This window comes from Eleutherodactylus coqui, chromosome 3 (genome assembly GCF_035609145.1).
Source record: "Eleutherodactylus coqui strain aEleCoq1 chromosome 3, aEleCoq1.hap1, whole genome shotgun sequence".
NCBI classification, from domain to species: domain Eukaryota; kingdom Metazoa; phylum Chordata; class Amphibia; order Anura; family Eleutherodactylidae; genus Eleutherodactylus; species Eleutherodactylus coqui.
In genome coordinates, this window is record NC_089839.1 from 202,292,896 (window position 1) to 202,316,327 (window position 23,432).

A 23,432-nucleotide genomic window follows, 5' to 3' on the forward strand; every position below is an offset into this window, starting at 1 on the left:
TGAAGGTTTCCCATTGTGATAACAAATATGGCTATAAGAAGGGACATCTGATTGTAGGACAAACTCTTAGATTTCCATGTGCAAAGGGCTTGTGCTCACTGCAAAAGCACTTACAAGAAGTTGTGCAACTTTATCATTGACTTTGGGTTTCTGTTCCTCACTATGTAAGAAATAAAAGTTTCTATTCACTATCCTAAAGGCTATAGCATTAGTGCATGGAAAAATCAAACACACATATCCGAAGTCCCTGCAGAGAGAAAAAAAAAAAATAGAGCACTTATCCGTTTTGCATTGAGTTTTCCTTCTCATGCACTTTGAGAGCCTTATATTTGACTTGCAGACTCTCCTACTTTTTAAGTTTGACTCAATGGCATTCCCAGCTGGTCTCTCTCATGTTAGAGTAGTCCTTTTAATTTAGAATCGGAAATTAGGCCTGCTTCACATGGGTGCAAGGGCGTTTACACATGCATTTGCACAATACACGTTGCATTTTTTTTTGCACGTGCCTGTTTTTTCTTACGATATTTTTTGCGCATGCATGTCATACGCATTTGTGCGTGCAAAAAAAAAAAAATCTGGCAAGCATGCTCCCTTTGATTTTAATTGGTAATTACATTAAATTAGTTTAATATGTACCACGTTCGTGAGCGTTACGCACAAAAATAGAACTTGCTGCATATTTTTTTGCACGAAGGAAATGCATGCACAAAATAAGCTTTTGAACAAACCCATTGAAATTAATGGGTTCTAATAACAGCGTATAAGTTTTGTGCGCACAATACGCTGTGCAAATGCGTTCCTGTGACTAAGCCCTTAGGCTACAAGGATCCGAGTTCCCTAATGTGTCCAAATTAATTAGCGATCATCATCAGAGAAAGAACAAAAGACATCAACTATGTGAAATCAATATTCTCTTTCCAAGGAGCTAGCTCAGTGATAGCTTTATTAATAGTGCAAAGTAGAACAAAGGTAGCAAATCATTACAAAAAAAGTTAAGTACTGACGAGTGAATACATAATGTGACAAACATTAACTAGATTCATAATTGTAAGGAATGCAGATACAATGACTAAATATGGACTCCAGGAAACACTCAAGCTCTCACCAACAAGCCTGTTCAGTCCAGTATATACCACCCTTATGTGAATTGGGCTAAACTGTATTAATTCCTGAGCACATGTACTGTAGGCCTTTTCAATACTTCCACACTTCAGAATGCACACAAAACTCAGCTCCCCCCACCCTCTCCTTTTTCAGAGCCTGTGTAGCATAACCACGCCCACTCAATACTACACAGCTATCTCATCCTCTCTCTTGAGTAGGGGCTGGTCCGATACGCCCTTACTGCTGATAAGAGCAGAACATTCACCCAGGAGTGTATTACATCCCTCTGTAATAGTAGCTTTATGTGCTCTTGATCTCCTCCACCATCCCCTGGCTCTATCATACAGCCTTCTGTAATAGCTCAGTGGAAAGGCAGTGAATGTACGTTCATAACGGGTAAGCAGGCTAGGGGAGGAGCTGTCAGTTTACTCTGACTGACAGAATTACTAAGTTTTCAGTCCTCCAGTCTGCAGCACTTTGCAAAACAATACAAGTATAGAAATCAAACAAATCAAAAATTTTTAAATGAAAACCAATTACAAAAAGTCTTCATAAAAAAAGTGTGTTTTTGGAAATCAACGTGCAAAGCTGTCCAAAACCTTTATGTTGAAAACACATCCTCACCAAGTTCTGCTGAGACTCTTGTTACGGTGTATCTGTCTAAGCAATCCTCTGCAAGCTAAACATCACACCACCAGCAGATATCCATTTATATCCCGAAGCTGAACTCTGTACTGACCTAAAGATCCTTTTATATTTATCAACGTGTCCCTCATAAGGGCCGATCAACGAGATTATGGTCGGCAGCATTCCCTCAGCTTACCTGGATAGATGTGGTGCGAATGGTGCGTATTTTTTAGTGTGCATGAATGTTTATCCAAAGCATGATGCTCGTTCATCAGATGATTGGCAGCACCTTCACACGATCTCAAGACCGGCCAAACAAACGTTCTCAAGAACGTTCTTAACCGATCATTGGGCCGTGTTTAAAGACTGAAGGAGTTTTCACACTAATTACACGTATTACCTGTCCAAAGGATAGGGGATATAGGTCTAATGGCTGGGGGTCCAACTGCTGAGACCTTAGAGCATTGATGCGCTTATGTGACCACCACTTCATTAACTTATATCGGACAGAAGAAGATTGGCGAGAGCATCAGTGTCTATTCTGTAGAAGTGAATCGCGCAGTGGTCATTCACACTGGCAGCTGGAGGGTTGGCTTATTTCAGGATCACTGGTGGTCCCAGCTGTCGGAACTACAGCTATCAGACATTTATTCTCTATCTTGTGGATAGGAGATAAATGTCATCAGTTAAAGGGGTTGTCCAGATGAGCCAATCACAGGCCGCGGCAGTCAAGTGTCACTCTCCTAACATCAAGGTTCCCAGCATGTAAGTGGTGATGCCAGGAGAACAGCAGTTGACCGCTACGGCTGTCAGTTGATAGCCATCCTAAAACAAAGAACGGGAGGACCACAGGGTTGCAGTGCTGGATCACCAGCAAAGAGGACAGGCAATCACTGCCGACTGTTTTAAAAGATTCGGGTCGAGTTTAAAAAAAAAAAAAAAAAAAAATATGGCACTTGGACAACCCTTTAAGTCCTAGTTGCACAGCGGTTTCCTATTCACTGACAGCAATCCTGCAAATGGCGAGCAGGATTATTAGGAAGTTGTAGAAGTCTTCATTACACAACAATTATACTGCAGAACTCTTGACGACTTTGTATCGACCTCGGTCTCCTCTATCCGAAGCAGGAAAACATTCAATTTGGGAATCTGGCGTTAGCGAATCACAAACCTGGCACCAATCCAAAAAGCAAAGAATTTAGGGAATTCATTTTAGGGGATTAGTGTCAAAATATTCACACTCTAATGGCGTTAGAATCAGAGACAATTAAGATGGTGCTGTTATTGCTTTCATGTGCTCTGCTGACACCACTGTCTTTATCATCTCAGGACGGGGTGGGTGACGCTCTGCCAAACCTGGATGACAATCTGTCCCTATGGTGGAAATCTCGCACTTCAAAGACCTTAAACGTTTAACCAGTTGGCTTCAGTCACATGAAGCGTCTGACACAGATCCCAGGGAGCCCATGCTGCAGACTTTAGAAGAAGGGCACAGACTGCTTCACCAAGCGTAAAAGGGATTAGAACCAACAATGCAGCAGCCGTCGGCCCCAAACTCCTAAGCCCCAAAACAGCTTATAACGTCTGCAATTCAAGGTCGTTTTATGATCTGCACAAGACGCCATCTAGTAATGGGATATTTGTTTTGTCAATAGACCATTTACAAGTGGACTTAAAAGTGGCTATAACAAGATGGACATGCGCCACTGCAAGACCCGAGTACTATCCATTATCTGCAATAGAAGCTTCACTACAGTCCCTCCAGGACCTTTCATACGCTGATGGCAGTGCAGAACGTTGTTACCTCTGCAACAATCAGGATCACTCAGGTCTGCGACAAAGTGAAGAAGTCAGGGGTAGCAAAGTGCAACAGCCTCTCCAAGAAGATGATCACAATGATCAGTAATTTTTAAGAGACAGGAGGAGTCTGTATAGTAAACGGTTGAGACTTTGGTAGCTCTGGGAAGTTTTGATTTTCGGCTGGGGGCAAGGGTTAGGTTTACTTTGCGGGTACAAACTGCCATAATATACACAGCATGGCCCCTTTATTACAGCCCTTGGCTCTTTCACAATTGATGCTTTCCTTTAGGGAAATTCTCCCCGCGACCCTGGGGTGCAGCATAAAAATCATGTGACAAGTTTTCTGTAGATCCACATTAAATGAGAAAATCCAACGATCTGATCCTTAACCCCTTAGTGACAGCCCTATCGTAAAACTACGTCCTGCTGTTGCAGGATGTGTATGGAGGGAGGTAGCGCCGCTATCTCCCTCCATACAGCGCGGGCATCAGCTGTTTATTACAGCTGACACCCGCGGGCAATAGCTGCGCTCAGCCGTTTGGCCGATCGCGGCTATTAACCCTTTAAATGCCGCCGTCAATTCTGACAGCGGCATTTAAATCTCCCGAACGCTGTTCGGGGGTCCCGCACGGTGAGATCGGGGGATCCGTGCAGGTGTCATGGCAGCCGGGGGCCTAATGAATGGCCCCAGGGCTGCCTTAGCAGACTGCCTATCAAGCCATCCACACAGGGTGGCTTGAAAGACTGCCTGTAAAAAAAGCAGTATGACGTAATGCTATAGCATTACGTCATACTGCAGGAGCGATCAAAGCATCGCATGTTAAAGTCCCCCAGGGGGACTTCAAAGTAATGTAAAAAAAATAATCAATAAAGTTTTTTTAATTATTTAAAAAAAAAAAAGAAAGTTATAAAAGTTTAAATCACCCCCCTTTTGCCATATCCATTATTAAAAAAATCTAAATCATAAAATAAAAATATGTATTTGATATCGCCGTGTCCGTAAAAGTCCGATCTATCAAAGTAGTGCATTATTTTTCCTGCACGGTGAACGTCGTCTGAAAAAAAAAATAAAGAACGCCAGAAATACACTTTAGTTACCCTGTCTCCCAGAAAAAAAACACAATAAAAAGCGATCAAAAAGTCGTATGTATGCCAAATTGATACTAATCGGAAACTTCAGGACATCCCGCAAAAAATGAGCCCTCGCTCAACTACGTCGACAGAAAAATAAAAAAGGTACTGCGCGCACAAAATGACCGCAGAAAATAATTGAAAAAAATTAAATATCTTAAAAAAAATATATAAAAGTACTACAGCAAAAAAAAACCACTATACAAGTTTGGTATCGTAGCAATCGTACTGACCCATAGAATAAAAATATCAGGTCGTTTTTGTTGCAATTAGTGTGCTGTAGAAACAGGACGCACCGAAAGATGGTGGAATGTCGTTTTTTTTTCAATTTCTCTCCGCTAAGAATTTTTAAAACGTTTTTCAGTAAATTATATGGTACAATAAATAGTGCCATTGAAAAATACAACTCGTCCCCCAAAAAACAAGCCCTCATACAGCGACGTCGATGGATAAATAAAGGAGCTACGATTTTTTAAAAGGGAGTAGGAAAAAACAAAAATGGAAAAAAGCAAAAAAGCTCCGTCACTAAGGGGTTAAACGAGACTCCAGTTGTGAAAAAGGCAAAAAAATTGTATCACGGAGCAGGGGAACATCACCTAGTCAGAGGAATCCAGATTCCTGTTGCACCGTGCTGATGGGCGGTCAGAATTTGGTGCAAGTAGCATGAATCAAGGACAACTTTCTTTCAGCTGGTCAGAACAGGTCAGGGCCGCCATCTAATTTGCGGCAACTACGTGAAGCTTCCTGTCCGCAGCGTCAATATACCTGCAGAACGATTTCATCGCCTAGTGGAGTCTATGCCATGATGAATTGCTGCGGTAATGAAGGCCAAAAGTAGTCCAACGAGCTACTAGATGGGGGTCTCTAATAAAAGGGGTTGTTCAGTCTAAAGATGTACGCCTAAAGATGCTAATTGTATACACAAACTACTTAAGACACTCGTTAAAAAGTAACTGATGGAAGTAACTGGCATACTTTCCTGTCTATTTGACAATGACTAGCAGAAAAATGTCATACGAAGTGAAGGAGACAGCGAAGTGTCTGACGAGCCGTAACATCAGCGAGCAGCGTTTGCACCGGATGGGTGGTATACGGCTATCTCCCATAATACACAATGGGTAGGGAACTGACAAACCATTATAAAGTATGACCTGTGTGCGGCATTACTCTAGGATGAATAGGGTATTTTGTTCTATACCTTCACATTTCATTGTTGCAGCCTGTTACTAGGAGCGCTTTCCACGCACCAGGAGCCGCGGATTTGCAATCCTTTATTAATACACGGCACAAGTTCTTTAATGTCTTGCCGTGATTTATAAATGGATCTGCTCCTTCGCTTGAGCCCAGAAACGCACGGCAGCCCTGAAATACCCTGCACATCAGTGTGGAGAGCACCGAGTGCTTCTGTCTCTTTGCCTTTCTTGTCCGACTTGTAGGCTTTTAAACACAAAGTGACATTCATTTAGTGAATAATGCATACATAAAACCAGACGGAGCGAGATCGCGGAGCGCAGAAAAATGACAAAGAGCGAATGGGAAATAAAAGCTAAGAGAAAGGCCCTCCAGGAGGCAGAGGCATTGCCCATCAGAGCGCAGTGTGGTTAGATAATCAGGCCTTCCTTTTATGCATCCAGAAATCTTGTATATTACATAAGACGCCATTATTCCTATATGGGGCTGTCATGTTTACATGGAAATGTCAAAGGCATGTTGTATTAGCCGTGCCATTAAGACAGTTGCTTGATTTGGCCGGGACGCCCAGAGATCAATGGTGCAGCCCATGTGAATGGAGCAAGTGACCACTCACTCCCTTGGGATGGTGGGTGATCAATGCCATCAATCTCCATCCCATAAGAATGCCTAGAAGGGCATTCAGGGCGGCTGTCCTCTGGATGAGTAGGGGTCCCAGTGGTCAGACTACCAGTGATTAAATATTTATCCGCTGTCTTGAAGGTGGGAGTGGGGGTGCTGTTGGTCTAACAGATTTAAAGGGGTTGTCCAGCTGTAAACTATTGATGGCCTAGCCTCAGGATAGGCCATTAGTAATAGACTAGCAGAGTTCTGTCACCCAGGTCCTATGCTGATTAGCTGTTCTCTCGGCTGATTTCTGCAGGAAGCATACAGCTCTAGTCCCACTGCAAAGGCCAGGCATGGTATTGCAGGAAAATTCCCATTGAAGTGGATTCATGAGAATTTGGCCTGCAATACTAAGCCTGGCCACTGCAGTGGGAACAAAGCTGTCTGCATCCAGCAGAAATCAGCTGAGTGCACAAGTTGGAGATAGCCAAGCACTATTTGTACTCCAGTATTTCCATAAGCCCCATGGAAATGAATGGAGCGGCATCGCACATGCTTGACCGCAACTGCATTCAGTTTCCATGTCACTGTGGGTAGTGACAAGAATAGGGGGAAAAAGGTTTCCCGTTCTTGGATCGATGGGGATCTCAGCAGTGAGATAGGTGATAAGTCAATTGTGGTACCAGCCCTTTAATATTAGGAAAGAAATTGGCAGAATTATACAGCAAATTTCCATCTAATCATTCCATAGCTGTCTTTAGAACAGCTCAAAAATGCACCAAATTTATTGAGGCCCGTATGAAACTCCTGTCTTAATTAATCTCCCCCAATGAGTTTACCTCAAGGTTCAGCAAGTATCTCAGAGACCAAGAGCAACTGACATAGCCTGCCTGCGGTGCAGTCATCTGGCCGGGCCAGTTGCTGTGGTTCTGCCGCACAACCGAAGGAAACCGCATCAATCAGGTGGCAAATCATCACCATAGATTAGAAGTTGTGATATCTCACTTCTTGATGCCAAGTGCGCATCAGAATACTCACATGCAGATTAGCCCATTCAATGGTGAAAATCAGCATGCAGATCCATGACCGATTCACATGTAAATCTGCTGCAGAAATTCACGCTCGGCCAAGGATATAGTGGACCTACGTCAACACTTTCTGATGCAGAAAATGCCTTGTGAACATAGCTAAACTGACAACTCTATGGACCCATTTGTTGTCACCTAGCTTTTCCAGTAGTAGATACACTATCCTACAAAAGGTAATTAGACACCTGAGCAAGAATGAATAGTTGGCATTATTTCCATATGGTAATACTTAGTGGGGCTCCTTTAGCCCGAATGATATGGTATACTCTGCAGTATACTTTCTAACAATGGTATTTCCCTCCATTCATCCTGTAAACATCTGGACACTGTTCATATTTCCTGACCCAACCTTGCAGCTCGTCCCAGAGATGTTCAGTAGGGTTCAGGTCGGGACTCTGTGCAGCCAGTCCAATTGTGGAACGTCCATATCCTTAAAGCAATTTAAAAGCTGCTGGATTTGTGACAAGGCACGTTGTCTTATTGGAAGTATGGCTGACCATTCCCAGAGTATTGCCACATGGTCGGCAGGACATTATTGTCTAGGATGTCAGGGTACACCTCTGTGTTCATGGTTCTTGTCACTGCAACTAACGGACCGAGACCGTGCCACATAATACATCCCCGCCGTACTTGCCTGTTGGCACAACACACTTAGGCAGAAGGCATTCCCCAGGATCCTCCATCTGAATGGAAGATGGAATAGTGAGATTGGTCACTCCAAGAATGTTCTTGCATTGCTGAACTCTCCAATGATGACGCTCTTTGCATCATTGTAAACAGGCTGATGCATTGCATGTCACGATGTGAAGTTGATGTAGGCAGCAGTTGCGGTGCAAATACAAAGCGGTTTTTATTCCTCCCAAAATGTGACGTTTCGACTCAACGAGTCTTTGTCAAATATGCATGTCATGATGGACGGCTTGTGTGCAGCGGTATAATCCGTATACCCAACAGCGTATAGTACCCATCACAAACTATGACCGACACCTCCAAGGGTCTGCATCTTATGTACATGGTTTAGAGTACATGACATGCTAATAAGTGACAATGCTTCTACTGATGGGGGGTTCGGAGTACTTTTGGTAGGATAGTGCATGACAGTCAAACCAGAAGTTTCAGGATGTATCTAGAGCCCTTCCTGCTACAAAAGCTTTACCTTTACCCAAGGAATACGAGGTCTATTACGTTCTGTGAGATTTATTGGCCTCTTTGCTGAATACAGCAGTGCAGGTAATCACCCTGCAAAGATTAGCCCTCGCAATTTCTGCACACAAAAAGCAAAACCCGGCTATTTCTATGAAAGTGTAAGCGGCGCACAGAGAAACCTATTAGGCACAAACCCTCTTAGCCGTGTGCTGAAGAACAGATTATAGGATGTGCAGTGGGGCTGCTGGTAGCTCGCTCATTGCAAATCTTGCCATCAAAACTAAACTAAAGCGATTAAAAGGGCCACTCCAGTGAAATAATAGTTTTAATTAAGTAATTGGTCCCCCATCACCCCCAGTATATGCAATTTGGATAGGTTACCTTAGTTAGTTATTCCCTTCTGTCTGAAGCTCCCTGGCGTCTTTCTCCTTAGGTTGGTCATGTGATCTCATTCTGACAACCTGAGAATTACTTAGCTTTACGTTTTTTTTTAGAATTCAGTTTTTTAGTCAGCATAATTATATTACATGAACCCTGCCACGCAAGTTCTTCATGGTGGGGATTTTGGAGCCTCTCAACATAGTTAATGCTGATGATTAGAGCCTCCTGTCACACAGTAGGGCTGCATTCCCACGAACGTATATCGGCTCGGTTTTCACGCTGAGCCGATATACGTCGTCCTCATCTGCAGGGGGGGGGGGGGGGGGGGGAGGGGGGAGGATGGAAAAGCCAGGAGCAGGAACTGAGCTCCCGAACTCTCTCTGCCTCCTCTCCACCCCTCTGCACTTTTTGCAATGAAAGGAGGCGGGGTGGGGGCGGGGCTAAGTTCCGCAAATTAGCCCTGACCCCGTCCCGCCTCTCCCCATTGCAAATAGTGCAGAGGGGTGGAGAGGAAGCATGAAAACCGAGCCGATATACGTTCGTGTGAATGCAGCCTAACAGTGAAAGATCACAACTCAGCCTCCTGACTATTTAAGTATGGTCTGTATAGAGAGGGTAATTCTGATCACATGTACTCCCAGCAGGCAGAGATGGTACAGGCTCTAGGTAGCCATATGACGCTGGATGCATCATGCGAGTATTAGAAGAGCATAAAGAAAGCAAGCAGGGAGAAATCGAATGAATACCCAGCATTTTCATGGACCAAAACATTGTGTATTCCCGGTGTATCTGGCCCAGCTTGCTTTTTTTGCGCACATATTAATAGCGTTTTTTCATGTGTGCAAAAACCAAAACCAAAAAAATTTGTTTTACTGAGCAGTAATAAAATATTGTCTGGTCAAATAGATCCAGATTTCTGTTGCACAGTGCTGATCGGAGATCAGAATTTGGCCTCAGCAGCATGAATTGATGACCCCTTCCTGTCAGCTGGAAGAGTAATGGTGAAAGGAACGTTCTTCTGGCACGCCCTACCTCCTCTGATGCCTGCGGATGGACGCAACAAACCGCTGCAACTCTGAAGGCCAAAAAAGGACCAACCCGCTACTAGATGGGGGTCTCTAATAAAGTGAACATTCAGTGCAAGCAGCATGCATGTAATGTTTAAATGGGGATAAGGTGGAGGACATAGCACATGTACCCAGCTGATACAAACAAGGGGCAGCTGCAGGGAATTTGATTTCCCTGCAGCTGTTCTCACAGATTACCCTTGCTGGTAAAGGAAATTATTTGTGCAATAGAAATATGCTAAGCCACTTCTGTATATGTAGTTCTCTTGTGCATACAACAGTCCAAAAATGGAGTCTGAGGCGTCATTGGCATTTTTGTATGGGCGCCCCTATAGCAGAAAAATCCTAATTCAGTTCTGCAGTAAACCTTTCTCCAGAGAACATACCTTGAGTGTGTGTCTGCATGTCACGCGCCAGCTCCATGGGAAGGACAGAGTTAACGAAAGAAGAAATAATGGCGGCATCCAGATTGCACATTGCCCCGAAACACTTGAGAAGTAACAGGCGGAGCGGCACTCGATGCTCCTAAGACACAGAACACACAAAACACCAAAATAAGGTCACTTTTACCTCATAGTTGGGGGTCCCATTTCTGGGATTTCCACCTACCAGGATAAGGGGAACGGGACACATACAGGAGACTCAACGGAGAAGTGGCTGCACTTGCTCATTTTTACGCTTATCAGTCTAAACAATGCTGAAACTAAAGCCAACAGATGGAGCTTTTCCAGAAAATCTTGCTCTTTTTGGTAGCGGCCAGATGCTTTTCATTTATACACACCAATAAATCCGTAGAATTCCCTGCCAGGAATTATGGGAAAACAGTACTTACCATCTGATAATAAGTCACCAGAGACAGAACGGCCTCGAACTGGTTCCTCTTACACATCTTCTTACACACCTCGGGATCTGCATCTGTCTGGATGGAAATCGGGGCGCGTTACATCGACTTAGGGAATAGAGCTGTAGAATGTATTAGGATGCTGTGCAATTAATTTAGCAAATTTGGGCTGAGAGTCCTTGTGGGCAGATACAAAATGCCTAAATAGGAAGCGTTACAGGAGCCATGGATTTCATAAGGGTCAACAGTTTGTTTTGGATGCATGCTTTTGTAGGAAATAGTCGTAAATTTTTGGTCATGTTGGTCAGTTATCCCAAGTCCATATTTTCTTAACTACTTCAGGACTGGCCATAGACTAAGCTTCCAGGCAGTCCTCATCCATCTCTGCAAGGACGTTTTAAAAAGGCTTTCCTTACTGTGCAGGAGCTCTATCAGGGCAATTTTACACAGAACGACCTGTGGGGGAAGATGCTCAACAGGTCGGCCCAGCTACAATCCTATGCTTTAACACAAGGAGTATCACTAGTGAATGGAGGTGGAGCGAGACGGGGATTATTCCAGCCCACCAGCCTCCATTCACAGTCAACAGGCAATTGTTCATAGATGAGGGACTGCTGTTTACACGGACTGATCAGTTGTTCGGTTTTCTGCATGCAGAAACTGAACGACTAACGGGAAGCGAATTAATTCTCGTTCGTCATTCTGAATGACAATGGCTCAGATTCCTGCTGGATGCTACAATCTGATTGATTTATCAGTCCACGTAAAAAGTCTGATGACCGCTAAAATTACAGGGCTTTGCACGGTTTCCGGCCATGTAATGGCTGTGAAAAATTCTTTAATATTCTTGCGCCAATCACTAGTAGACTCCATGCCTCTCAACTTAAATTATTCTATGCAAAGTTCCCCATACACATTACTGGTTTTTGCTGGACTAGTTGCCCACTGATAGTCGAACTATTATGAAAGTACAGGTAACATAAGTAGTCCCTGGTTATAGCGGCTGAAGTTTAACACATTTTCATAAACCTCAATAAATGTTTATTTGACACTTCATCTGTTAATTGTATCAGTCTTCAAATAAAAGCACTAAACAAGCTGATGTAACGGAGCTTTATCGAGTTCCCCGACTGTTCTGAAGAGGGGTCGGAGCTGCTCGGCTGTGTGGTTGTCTGTACTTGACTAACTTTTCGGTGACCTTGCTTTCTGCTGAATCCATCAGCTTGAATTCGCTTCAGTCGGAGCAGATTATAGCGCTGGCTCACCGCGTTGTGGACCGAGCAGGGACCCTGCGCTAACACGCAGTAAGCGGCAGAGCTTTATCACATTACAGAGGACACTTTTAGAAAATTACTTTGGCATTTACTTCGCCTGGAATGTGACGGTAAACAGCGGCTATACGGCAGGTTCATACACAGTCCAGATGGCAGTGCATGCAGAGGGCAATTTGGCAGGACTGATGCCTATAGTGAGGTGATGTAGGGCAAAAGGGACTTATTATAAGTTGGTTGACATCTTTAAGTCTCTTCAATAAGATAGGGGCACTATAAAGGGTTAAATTAGAGAGTTCCTGGGCATGAGTTGGGGGGGGATTGTACTGGGATAGAGAGTACTGCAGAATTAATTACACTCATCATCCAAAATTGATGGATCAAAATTGCAGAGAGTATGCAAAGATCATGATCTGCAGGAATGTATAGTGGGGACTTGCACAACCCACTTATTTAACCCTTAGTGGATAAGTCAGTTAGGACTTGGGGCCCTTTTACACGGGACACCCTGGTGGGCACAGATGCTGGACAAGGCATCCCAGGGATGATAGTTCCTCTGCTTTTACACATAGTTGATTGGAGGAAAAGTGCCCAGGGATCGTTCCTACATTTTTAGGGATTCCAACGCAACCAAAATGGGACTCCACAGCCCTGGAATTTAGGAGCCAGTTAGGGCACTTTCTCACGCGGTGTACAAAACGCAGCAAAATTTGCATGAACTGCTGATTTCACCCTTTGCAAATCCAGGGTAATTCTGCACCAAATTTACATTCGCAAGAATTTGCCCATAGCAGATTTGCCACAGTGCCAATACAGGCAGACTTTCACCACAACAAGAAAACAGGTGGAGAAATGCTGATTGCAGCTGACATCCATCTATTCAAAGAATGGGACGAGTCTGTGAACAATCCGGCATGTTAGCGTGTGCATATGCCGCAAAACACAGGTAGCTTGGAATCAAAGGGACAGCAAAGTATTAGTCACTATTTTAAAGGAGATTTCTGTGAACCCCAGGGAAGAGGGGCGGGGGAACCACAACTTAAAAAAAAATAAAAAAATAAAAAAAGAACACTCCTCTATACCCTCCTCCTGTTTGCCATGCTGCTCCACAGCCACTGCGGTCATCCTCTGGTCCCGGTTTACATCGGCTGCAGCAGTGATATGGGTTTTTTACCCACAGGACCGCAGTAACTAGTGGGAGGCCATCGTTATCAGCGATGTCCTGCAAACCTGCCTTGGAGCTTCTACATTAGGAGCCAATGTGACAGGCTTATGGGATGTCACCAGGCTTTCTGGCCAGATGAAGTCACCTGTCAGATGCCATGGCGGTGGACTGCTGAAATAGCGGTACAGCACCACAGTGAGGGGTTTACTTTTATATAGTTTTGGGCACAAGGCCCAAAACTATATAAAGGAACTCTGAAAACCCCTTTGACACTCCTAACACTGAGGTATGTTTGGATAGGTCATTTTATATGCTAGTGGCTACTATGCCCGTACTGTGTGTTCTTCTAACTTGGCCATTTAGATAGCTTTTTACACTTCATGGTGACCGATGGTGTCCCCTAATGATTCCATATACCAGTGGATGAAATGCATTGGAACAGGACTAAGGGCAACAACAGGGGGGTGTTTAGTTACTTAAAGAGATAGGCTCCGGATGGGGTTGCACTTTTCAGGACGGGTACCCTGTGATAGCAAGTAGGGTTTCAGCAGTTTTCCAGACATCGGGCATGATAGGGGCAAGATTTTAGGTGCCGGGGGTTCATATAAACAAGCTCTGCCATATCTGGACACAGTCAACCAGTGCAGCCGCTGGAATGGTGATGCTTGATGATCATCTGGGTTTATACCTCAGAATGCAATGTGTAATTCCAGGAGAAATGTTCTGACTGTATTCGTTGTTCAGACACATGCATGCTGGTTTAGATTTGTGTTCTTTGATTTTATTACAAAAACATTAGATTTCAGTATTTCACACGGGCTAATGATCGAGAGCAAACAATCGTGCACCTGATCATTGCCACGTATAAGTAGGGCAACAATCCGCTGACAAAAGAGCAAACGCTCATTTGTCAGCTGATCAGATTTTGTGCTGCTGCAAAAAAGGTCATTGACGGCATCTCCCCATGTCAGTCTGCTGTCAACCGTGACAAAAGCGTATAGGGAACAAGGATCGTAGGAATGAACGCTCATTCCCTATACTGCTGGATCTGTCTATGTGAAAGCTATTTAATCTCTTAAGAATGTGGCCCTTTTTCCCCTGAGGTTCTCCTCCCTACTTTCAAAACATCATAACTTATTTTTTCATCAGCGCAGCTGTCTGAGTGTTTGGTTTTTTGCACGAGTTGGGTTTTTCAATGGCACCATTTTATGTACCATATAAAGTACTAACAACAAAAAACAACTTTTAAAAGTTTATAAGTGACTGAAATGGGGGGTAAAAAGGCAATTTCGCCATCTTCAGAGTGGATGAGTGGGAGGGGTGGATACTTGTTTTTACCGCATGCAAACTGCAGCAGAATTGACAACTTTATTCTGTGGGTTAGTACGTTTAAGACAAGTTTATTTTTTTTGCTGTACTACTTTTAATAAAATAAAATCTCTTTTGAAAAAAAAAAAAAAAAAAATACAACAACAATCCAGTCCCTAGAAGTAATTGTCATTTTGCTGCAAAACTCGGCATGGAGTTCCATTTCAGGCAGATATACAAATGCTTAGAGTTGTGGTGATTAGATGAACGGTCTTGTCACCGGAGGCCCTAAAAGTGGCTCCCCCCTTGGCCTAGAAAAGGCTCTCAGAGGCTCCTTGTGTGTAGTGACCTCTTCCTCCGCTTGTGTAGAGCTTGTTGACCACTAGACGCCTCTACGACGCAGAGAAGAGATGTCACCCCGTTACCAGAGTCTGAGAGGGGCGCATTATTGGGATGGGAGAAGCTGGACGGATGTATCAAACGGCCAACTACATGGGCTGTTTTGACCAGACTGTTAGGAGGTGTTGGGACCAGTGGATGTGAGAGGGCACACAAGGTGACCGGGGGAGTTCAGGACGCCCTCAACAGACCACCTGTAGAGGGGAACATTGGTCTGACAAGCATGAGCAGCTCCAACTGTTTCGTTGTCAGTCATCTAGAGACAGATGGCGCCATCCTTACACCCATACAACCATTTCCAGTCACTTGCCTGGAGGACAATTGGTTTCTCAGTGCTCATTACATGTACTGGCTTAATACCTACCAATGCCTCAATTTACAGTGGGGTCGTGAATGACTAAACTGGATGCTATGAAGTGGAACCGGGTTGTCTTCAGTGACGAATCCAGGTTTAGTTTTTGTGCCGACAACAACCGTGTTCGTGTCTGGAGACCTCGGGTTGAGCGCCTCAATCCTGCCTTTGCTGTGGAGCGGCACACTGTCCCCTGCTGGTGTGATAGTCTTGGGGGCATCGCATACGACAGTCGGTTCCCCCTAGCAGTGGTACGAGGGACAATGACAGCTCAGCGATATGTTCAGGACATCCTGCAGCCACATGTGTTCCTCCCATGGCGGCTTCCAAGAGGCAGCAGGATAATGCTCAGCCACACACACAAAGGGGTCACAGGAGCCCCCACAACATTGTCACACTTCTGGGGGTTGCCAGATCACCAGATTTATCACCAATAGAAGATGTATAGGACCATCTGGGAAGCAAACGTCAACAGCTTACGAGTTTGCACGATCTAGAGGCTCAGTTACAGCAAATGTGGAGTGATATGCTGCAGGATACCATACAGAACCTGTATGCCTCCATGCCCGCCCATATCACATCTTGTATCCAAGCTAGAGGTGGTATAACATGGTACTAGAGCCTCCATGCCCGCCCATATCACATCTTGTATCCAAGCTAGAGGTGGTATAACATGGTACTAGAGCCTCCATGCCCACCTGTATCACATCTTGTATCCAAGCTAGAGGTGGTATAACATGGTACTAGAGCCTCCATGCCCACCTGTATCACATCTTGTATCCAAGCTAGAGGTGGTATAACATGGTACTAGAGCCTCCATGCCCGCCCATATCACATCTTGTATCCAAGCTAGAGGTGGTATAACATGGTACTAGAGCCTCCATGCCCACCTGTATCACATCTTGTATCCAAGCTAGAGGAGGTACAACAGAATACTAGATTCTCCCTTCAAGGAGTCATTTTTTGTAATAAATGACCCCTTTGCTCTGATATTGTGATCACTTACTTATATCAACGCTACTATGCCAGAGACCGTTTCATTCACTTCCAACTCCTCCTTCTAGGTGCATGAATATTTCTGACAATGCGTGTATATTCTGACCGCCATAACTTTCTCTTTCCGTCTGTATAGCTGTGTGAGGGCTTGTTTTTTGTGGGACGACCTGCGGTTTCTATGGGTACCAGTTTGGAGCATATACAACTTTTTGATCACTTTTTTAATTACATTTTTTATTAAAACCACACTTATCGGGGTATTTTAGTATATGTGATAAAGATTAGACTGGAGGGGGAAATCGACTGACACCAGTTGCTAGAAGAGGCTTCCGTCCCTCCATCTTCCACCGAGTTGGATGGAGAAGTACCCGCTGGATTCGCATGTGTCAGTGCGGATGGATAGCAGATTGGCATCCTATTTTCCAAAGATTAGCATCTGCCATAATGGTTGGACCCCCACCGATCTAACATTTATCTCCTATCAAGCAGATAGGTGATAAGTGTTATTAGCTGGCTTACCGGCCAATTTTACTCTAGAAGCCTAGCAATAACTCTCAGACATCACTAATAACTCCCCTATTAATTAGTGTCTTAGATGTTTGACCTTCCCATCCACGAACCAGTAACTGAACATCTGGAAGGAGGTAAAGCCATATTGACGTACCAGAATTAAGAGGAGCTCCTCCAAGTAACACAGAATGACATTTTCGTCTTCGTAGAGGGCCCAGCTGCGCTGCTGAGCGTCGTCTTTATGTCTGGCCAAGTCTGCGAAGATGACCTCCAGGCGCTGCTCATCGTGGCAGATCTGTCCAGAGGGTAATCCAGTGCTGGAGTCCTGGCAATCACACAAGAGACATCTTACCATCAGGAAACAAGCTTTTAAAGCCAAATCACTGAAGATGACACAACCAGATTATATCGGAGACCTAAACAAGAGCTACGGGAGGAACGCAAAGCAGCTCTACTGCTAAAGGAAGTCTCTGGCCAGGGACACCCCAGCCTGGTGCCTACAGACTAAAGGGGTTTTCCAGGACTAAACTACTGATGACCCATCTTTAGGATAAGTTTATCAATATCTAAAGGTTAGGCCGGGCTTACATGAACAGGACAGATTCCGCATACGTATTTACTCAGCAGACCTGTGATCATTTGCGGAAAGTAATTGCGACTGATCGTGGCAGATCATGGATCCGAGCGTTTCTCTGCACGGATGTATGCTATACACAGCGTACTGTCCATGCAGAAGAATAATTTCTCACGCTCTACCCCCTTTAGCCGGCATTTCCTTCGAAGTTGCGAGCGTTTCCGCTGCTCATACGCAAAGTTAATTGCGTATGGACAACAGAACACTTGTATCCAACAAATCTAGAGAAAGTGGCAGCATATATGGTGAAACTTCTTAAAGTAGAAAAGCCCTTATTCCATATTAACCCTTTGCAATCCAATTTTAGATTCAGAGTTTCCTAGGGGGCTTGCTCTTTCTGCCATTATACAATGGTGCCATCTGTTGGCTAGAGCCAGTACTGCGGTCTGAGACATGCTGAAGACATCCCCGACAGCAGAGCGGCCAGTAATATACATTAATACCTTGCTGGATGTCTTCCGACATCGAAGATGTACAGCCATCAATCAGAATGTCTTCAGATGTCACAGTGTATTGGAAAGGGTTAAAAAGCGCCATTTCAAGCTTGAAAAAAAGGCCAGGACAGCCGGAAACATCGCTTTTTAATACGGAATAAAGGCTTTTCTCCTTTAAGAAGTTTCTCCATTTATGCTGCCACTTTCTCTAGATTTGTTGGCTGTTCTCGGGATGCTACAGTTCAGGTCCTTATATAGTGGCTTTGCATTTGGATCACCTCGCCGATATAGGCTTACTGCAATTTTTCTTCCGCTCGCGGAATACGCAATTAGTACCTGCGAGTGTTAACGAAAAAATGAAAATACATGCCTTTTAATGCCTATGTTTTATCACGGCTCTTCCGCGCAATGATTGCAGATTCCGTAAATTAAAATCAGTTTGTGTGAGACACCCCCCATTAGAAGTCCACTACCTGAAATCCCCGATGACCAGCTGATTAAAGAGGCGACAGGACTCACATCTTTATGAACTTCCCGATTCTAGATATTGGATCGAGTGCGGAATAAAATCGTTATCACATCTATTTGTTAAAGGGCATGTTATATCTTTTGCACAAGTACAGCAGACGCATGATATACTCAGGGCAGTTTTCTATAGGTCTTCAGGTACGTCACGCACTGTGTGCCCAGTATCCCAAGCCTTGTCCAACCACATCCACCTATCATCTGACTAGAATCCTATGTATGTACGGGCCTAAAGCGTTTATGTAGAGGGGAAATTCTCACCTGAGTCAGTCTAAACTTTCAGCTCTACACCTAGAAGAGGAGGAGGAGAAATGCAGATCCCTTGTTCCATCCCTTACTAACGAGAACAGGTTTACCGCCATGAAATCTCATTTATCAGCATGTCAAGCGGTAAATAAACTCATACATTTTGTATCGGAGCTACATGACTCCCGAGGGGCTCTACCTGATGCTAGTCGGACCGATTCCCAACGTCACAGATGTTTTTGCACCTGATGCTGATTTTATACATCTGATGTGGGGATGCACTGAGGAGATTCAGGCCTTTTGGTGCAGGGTTTCCGATTCAGAGAGTCCCGGGGATTTGTTTACCAGCACTTCTGGACCCTGAATAAAGGCAACATCTTGTACGGATTTTATTACGCAAAACGCTTTTATGGGCACGCAACCCGGTGGCAATGTAATGGATTGACAGACGACCTCCAACTAGGTTTAAACAAAAAACAAAAAACACAGCACTCAGGTGAATGCAGTGGCCGCCTCTTGGCCGGTGACGTCACGTTCATTGGTCACATGACCCGGGAGCAGCTTAGTCCTATTTAAGTGAATGGGATTGAGCTGCTATACAATGTATGGTGCTGTGCCTGCTCTAGACTCGATGGCAGCAGCGCTCACCTGAGAGCAGCGGTCACAATCAGTAGGGATGCTGAGCGGTCGGCCTCTGATGAACTGCGGATAGGGCTTTAATAATTCAGCCCAGAAAACCGCCTTAAAGAGCATTGGTCACTAAGTAATCCTACAATGTAATCTTTTTGGAGTACTTAAAGAGTTTATCCAGCACCAAGAACTTTTTGGAAACTTACTTGAGGTGATGGGAAAAGCAAAAAAAGCAGCCATATTCACCTCACCTTCTACACCACGGCCCATGATTGGCTACAGCGGTCACATCATTACTTTAGTAAGAAACGGAGAGCAGTAGGGGATCAGGTGCGGTAAGACTTACTTTATAGGTTTTTTCAATCACTCCAAGTAAGTTTCACAGTATTCCGGGGCCTGGGTAACGTCTTTAACTAAAAGAAGTCTCATCCTTTCTTATGGCCCTTTTACAATCTACTGAATGTTTGTTAGACAGGCCATGTGAAAGAGCCGATGATCAGCCAACGAAGAGAACGCTCGTTTGGCAGCAGATCGGCAATACATCTGCATGTGTGAACAGAGACTTGTGCAGCCAGTCTATGGAAACGAAGGATCACACTAATGGTCATTTGTCTCAGCTCATGTAAAAGGACCCATAATCAGGGGTGGGAACAGTGAGGTCAAAGAGCGGGTCAATGAGCTGTAGAGAAAACTGCAAAATGCTCCAGTCTCAGAAGGCTGGAACCTCTAATGGGATTTATGGAGATCTCGTCAGGTTTCCTATGCAGTCACAGTAACGAGCTCTGAGTGGGATATTAGAAGCAATTTGGCAGCTTTTGCTTTTTAGCACATAACCGTAAAATTACACCTATAGATCAAGAAAAAGAAAAACGTTGCTCATCACCGGCGTGTGACAGGGGAAATGATTTAAAAGGTCTAATGACAACCAGGAGTCGTATCATAATCTGCAATTTCGCTCCTGATTGCTGCGCTACTAGCACTTTTTAACTGGGGCAGGAACTCGCCAAAGACACGAACATGCGTAAAAGTGTAAGATGACACTAAATTAGTCAGATATGCAATGGCAAAGTGTCAGCATTGGGACGTGACTTGTGAATGCAGAGGTGCCTTATGAGTGAAGCTGGGCAGATATTAGATACTCGGCCTCGGGGTTGTCCAGGATTAGAAGAGACATGGCTGCTTCCTTTCACGGACAGTGCCACAGCTTTCACTCCAACGGAGCCGAGCTGCAATACCATACATGAACCATGGGCTGGTGTGGCGCTGTTTCCGGAAGAAAGCAGTTTTTTTTTTCTAAATTAATTCTATCCAGCCCTTTAATCCCTCCCTGCAAACCTTTTTTCCATTGTAATCCCCACTTTTTATTTTTCAGTGACATGGCTACATGAGGGCTTGTTGTTTTTGCAGGAAGAGTAGTATCTTTCAAATGCTAACCTTTAATGTCTCATGGAAAAGGTTTACAAATTTCTTAGTGAGTGAAATGGAGAAAAAAAAAAAAACCTAAAAACAAAACAAAAAAACCCCCAAAAAACACAATTTTGTTTTTCTTTGTGACGAGGGGACTTTATAAGTCAGCGGTCATCTGACTGCATATATAACATACTGCAATATTTCAGTATTGTAGTAGATCGGAATTTTACAATCATCATATTAAGCCCTGACATAAGCAGGCACTAATAAAAGGAAATCCACGGCAAGCCGAGCGGTCTTTACAAGGTCCTAGGCTGCCATGGTAACCGAAAAGCAGCCTGTGATCCTCCAGCAGGAGGCCCATTCGGGTGACAGAGGGAACTCCCTTCTTGTGGTGGGCCATATAAATGCAACCGTCAGCGAAATCTAAAGGGTTGACCGCCAGTAATGGAACTCTTTCCCTTCTGCAACTGCCGAGTTCTGAGTCAGAGGTCAAGGTCAGTCGACACCAGCTGTGTATAGTGTGCTTGGCTCTTAAGCCTACTCTATACAGCGACACCCGTAACTCGCCGTATGTGTACAGTAAATGTCGAGAAGGGGTTAAGCCTTGATGGATGTCTTGTAGGTCTCCACTTACTCAGCTTTACGTCACATTACAGGAACCCTATGTCACGTGCAATGTTATGTACGCTTGCAGAGCGTGAAACAAGAAGCAAGCATATACGCATGCCTTAAAGGGAGCCTGTTGTAGAGAACTACTGACAGCGCTATGTAGGCTACAAATGTACAGACATTTGTAATAGAGGAACATTCTATACAGTGACCGATCACACTACTCCATCTTTAATCAGGACATACTTGCATGAGGAGGCGGCCTGGGGAATGCTGCCTGCTTCAGTGTTGTGCCAACATGCCCTTATGGTCTGGGGATATATTATGTGGCCCGGTTTCAGTCCGTTGGTTGTAGTGACAAGAACCACGGAGGTGTACCCCCCAGCGGTGACTGCCCCCTTACAGCAGGGCCCCCCCAGCGGTGACTGCCCCCTTACAGCGGAGGCCCCCCAGCGGTGACTGCCCCCTTACAGCGGAGGCCCCCCAGCGGAGGCCCCCCCCCCCCAGCGGTGACTGCCCCCTTACAGCGGAGGCCCCCCCCAGCGGTGACTGCCCCCTTACAGCGGAGGCCCCCCAGCGGTGACTGCCCCCTTACAGCGGAGGCCCCCCAGCGGTGACTGCCCCCTTACAGCGGAGGCCCCCCCCCCAGCGGTGACTGCCCCCCCCCCCCAGCGGTGACTGCCCCCTTACAGCGGAGGCCCCCCCCCCAGCGGTGACTGCCCCCTTACAGCGGAGGCCCCCCAGCGGTGACTGCCCCCTTACAGCGGAGGCCCCCCAGCGGTGACTGCCCCCTTACAGCGGAGGCCCCCCAGCGGTGACTGCCCCCTTACAGCGGAGGCCCCCCCCCCCAGCGGTGACTGCCCCCTTACAGCGGAGGCCCCCCCCCCCAGCGGTGACTGCCCCCTTACAGCGGAGGCCCCCCCCCCCCAGCGGTGACTGCCCCCTTACAGCGGAGGCCCCCCCCCCCAGCGGTGACTGCCCCCTTACAGCGGAGGCCCCCCCCCCCAGCGGTGACTGCCCCCTTACAGCGGAGGCCCCCCCCCCCAGCGGTGACTGCCCCCTTACAGCGGAGGCCCCCCCCCCCCAGCGGTGACTGCCCCCTTACAGCGGAGGCCCCCCCCCCCAGCGGTGACTGCCCCCTTACAGCGGAGGCCCCCCCCCCCAGCGGTGACTGCCCCCTTACAGCGGAGGCCCCCCCCCCCCCCCAGCGGTGACTGCCCCCTTACAGCGGAGGCCCCCCCCCCCCCCCAGCGGTGACTGCCCCCTTACAGCGGAGCCCCCCCCAGCGGTGACTGCCCCCTTACAGCGGTGACTGCCCCCTTACAGCGGAGCCCCCCCCCCAGCGGTGACTGCCCCCTTACAGCGGAGGCCCCCCCCCCCAGCGGTGACTGCCCCCTTACAGCGGAGGCCCCCCCCCCCCAGCGGTGACTGCCCCCTTACAGCGGTGACTGCCCCCTTACAGCGGAGCCCCCCCCCCCAGCGGTGACTGCCCCCTTACAGCGGAGGCCCCCCCCCCCAGCGGTGACTGCCCCCTTACAGCGGAGGCCCCCCCCCCCAGCGGTGACTGCCCCCTTACAGCGGAGGGCCCCCCCCCCAGCGGTGACTGCCCCCCCCACAGCGGAGGCCCCCCCCCCCCAGCGGTGACTGCCCCCTTACAGCGGTGACTGCCCCCTTACAGCGGAGCCCCCCCCCCCCCCAGCGGTGACTGCCCCCCCCCCCCAGCGGTGACTGCCCCCTTACAGCGGTGACTGCCCCCTCACAGCGGAGCCCCCCCCCCCCCCAGCGGTGACTGCCCCCTTACAGCGGAGGCCCCCCCCCCCCCAGCGGTGACTGCCCCCTTACAGCGGAGCCCCCCCCAGCGGTGACTGCCCCCTTACAGCGGAGGCCCCCCCCCCCCAGCGGTGACTGCCCCCTTACAGCGGAGGCCCCCCCCCCCCAGCGGTGACTGCCCCCTTACA

The 23,432-nt window shown here is 46.6% G+C and overlaps 1 protein-coding gene across 1 annotated transcript in view; it reads right to left on the reverse strand.

The window, feature by feature from the left end:
* Positions 1 to 23,432, reverse strand: part of NCKIPSD (NCK interacting protein with SH3 domain) — an 85,762-nt gene that overhangs the window by 14,182 nt on the left and 48,148 nt on the right. Inside the window, exons 6-8 of the mRNA XM_066596805.1 lie at positions 17,138 to 17,308; positions 10,974 to 11,060; positions 10,528 to 10,666 (exon numbers count right to left, since the gene is read on the reverse strand). Coding sequence (XP_066452902.1) covers positions 10,528 to 10,666; positions 10,974 to 11,060; positions 17,138 to 17,308 — 397 coding nt within the window. The remainder of the gene's footprint in view (positions 1 to 10,527; positions 10,667 to 10,973; positions 11,061 to 17,137; positions 17,309 to 23,432) is intronic.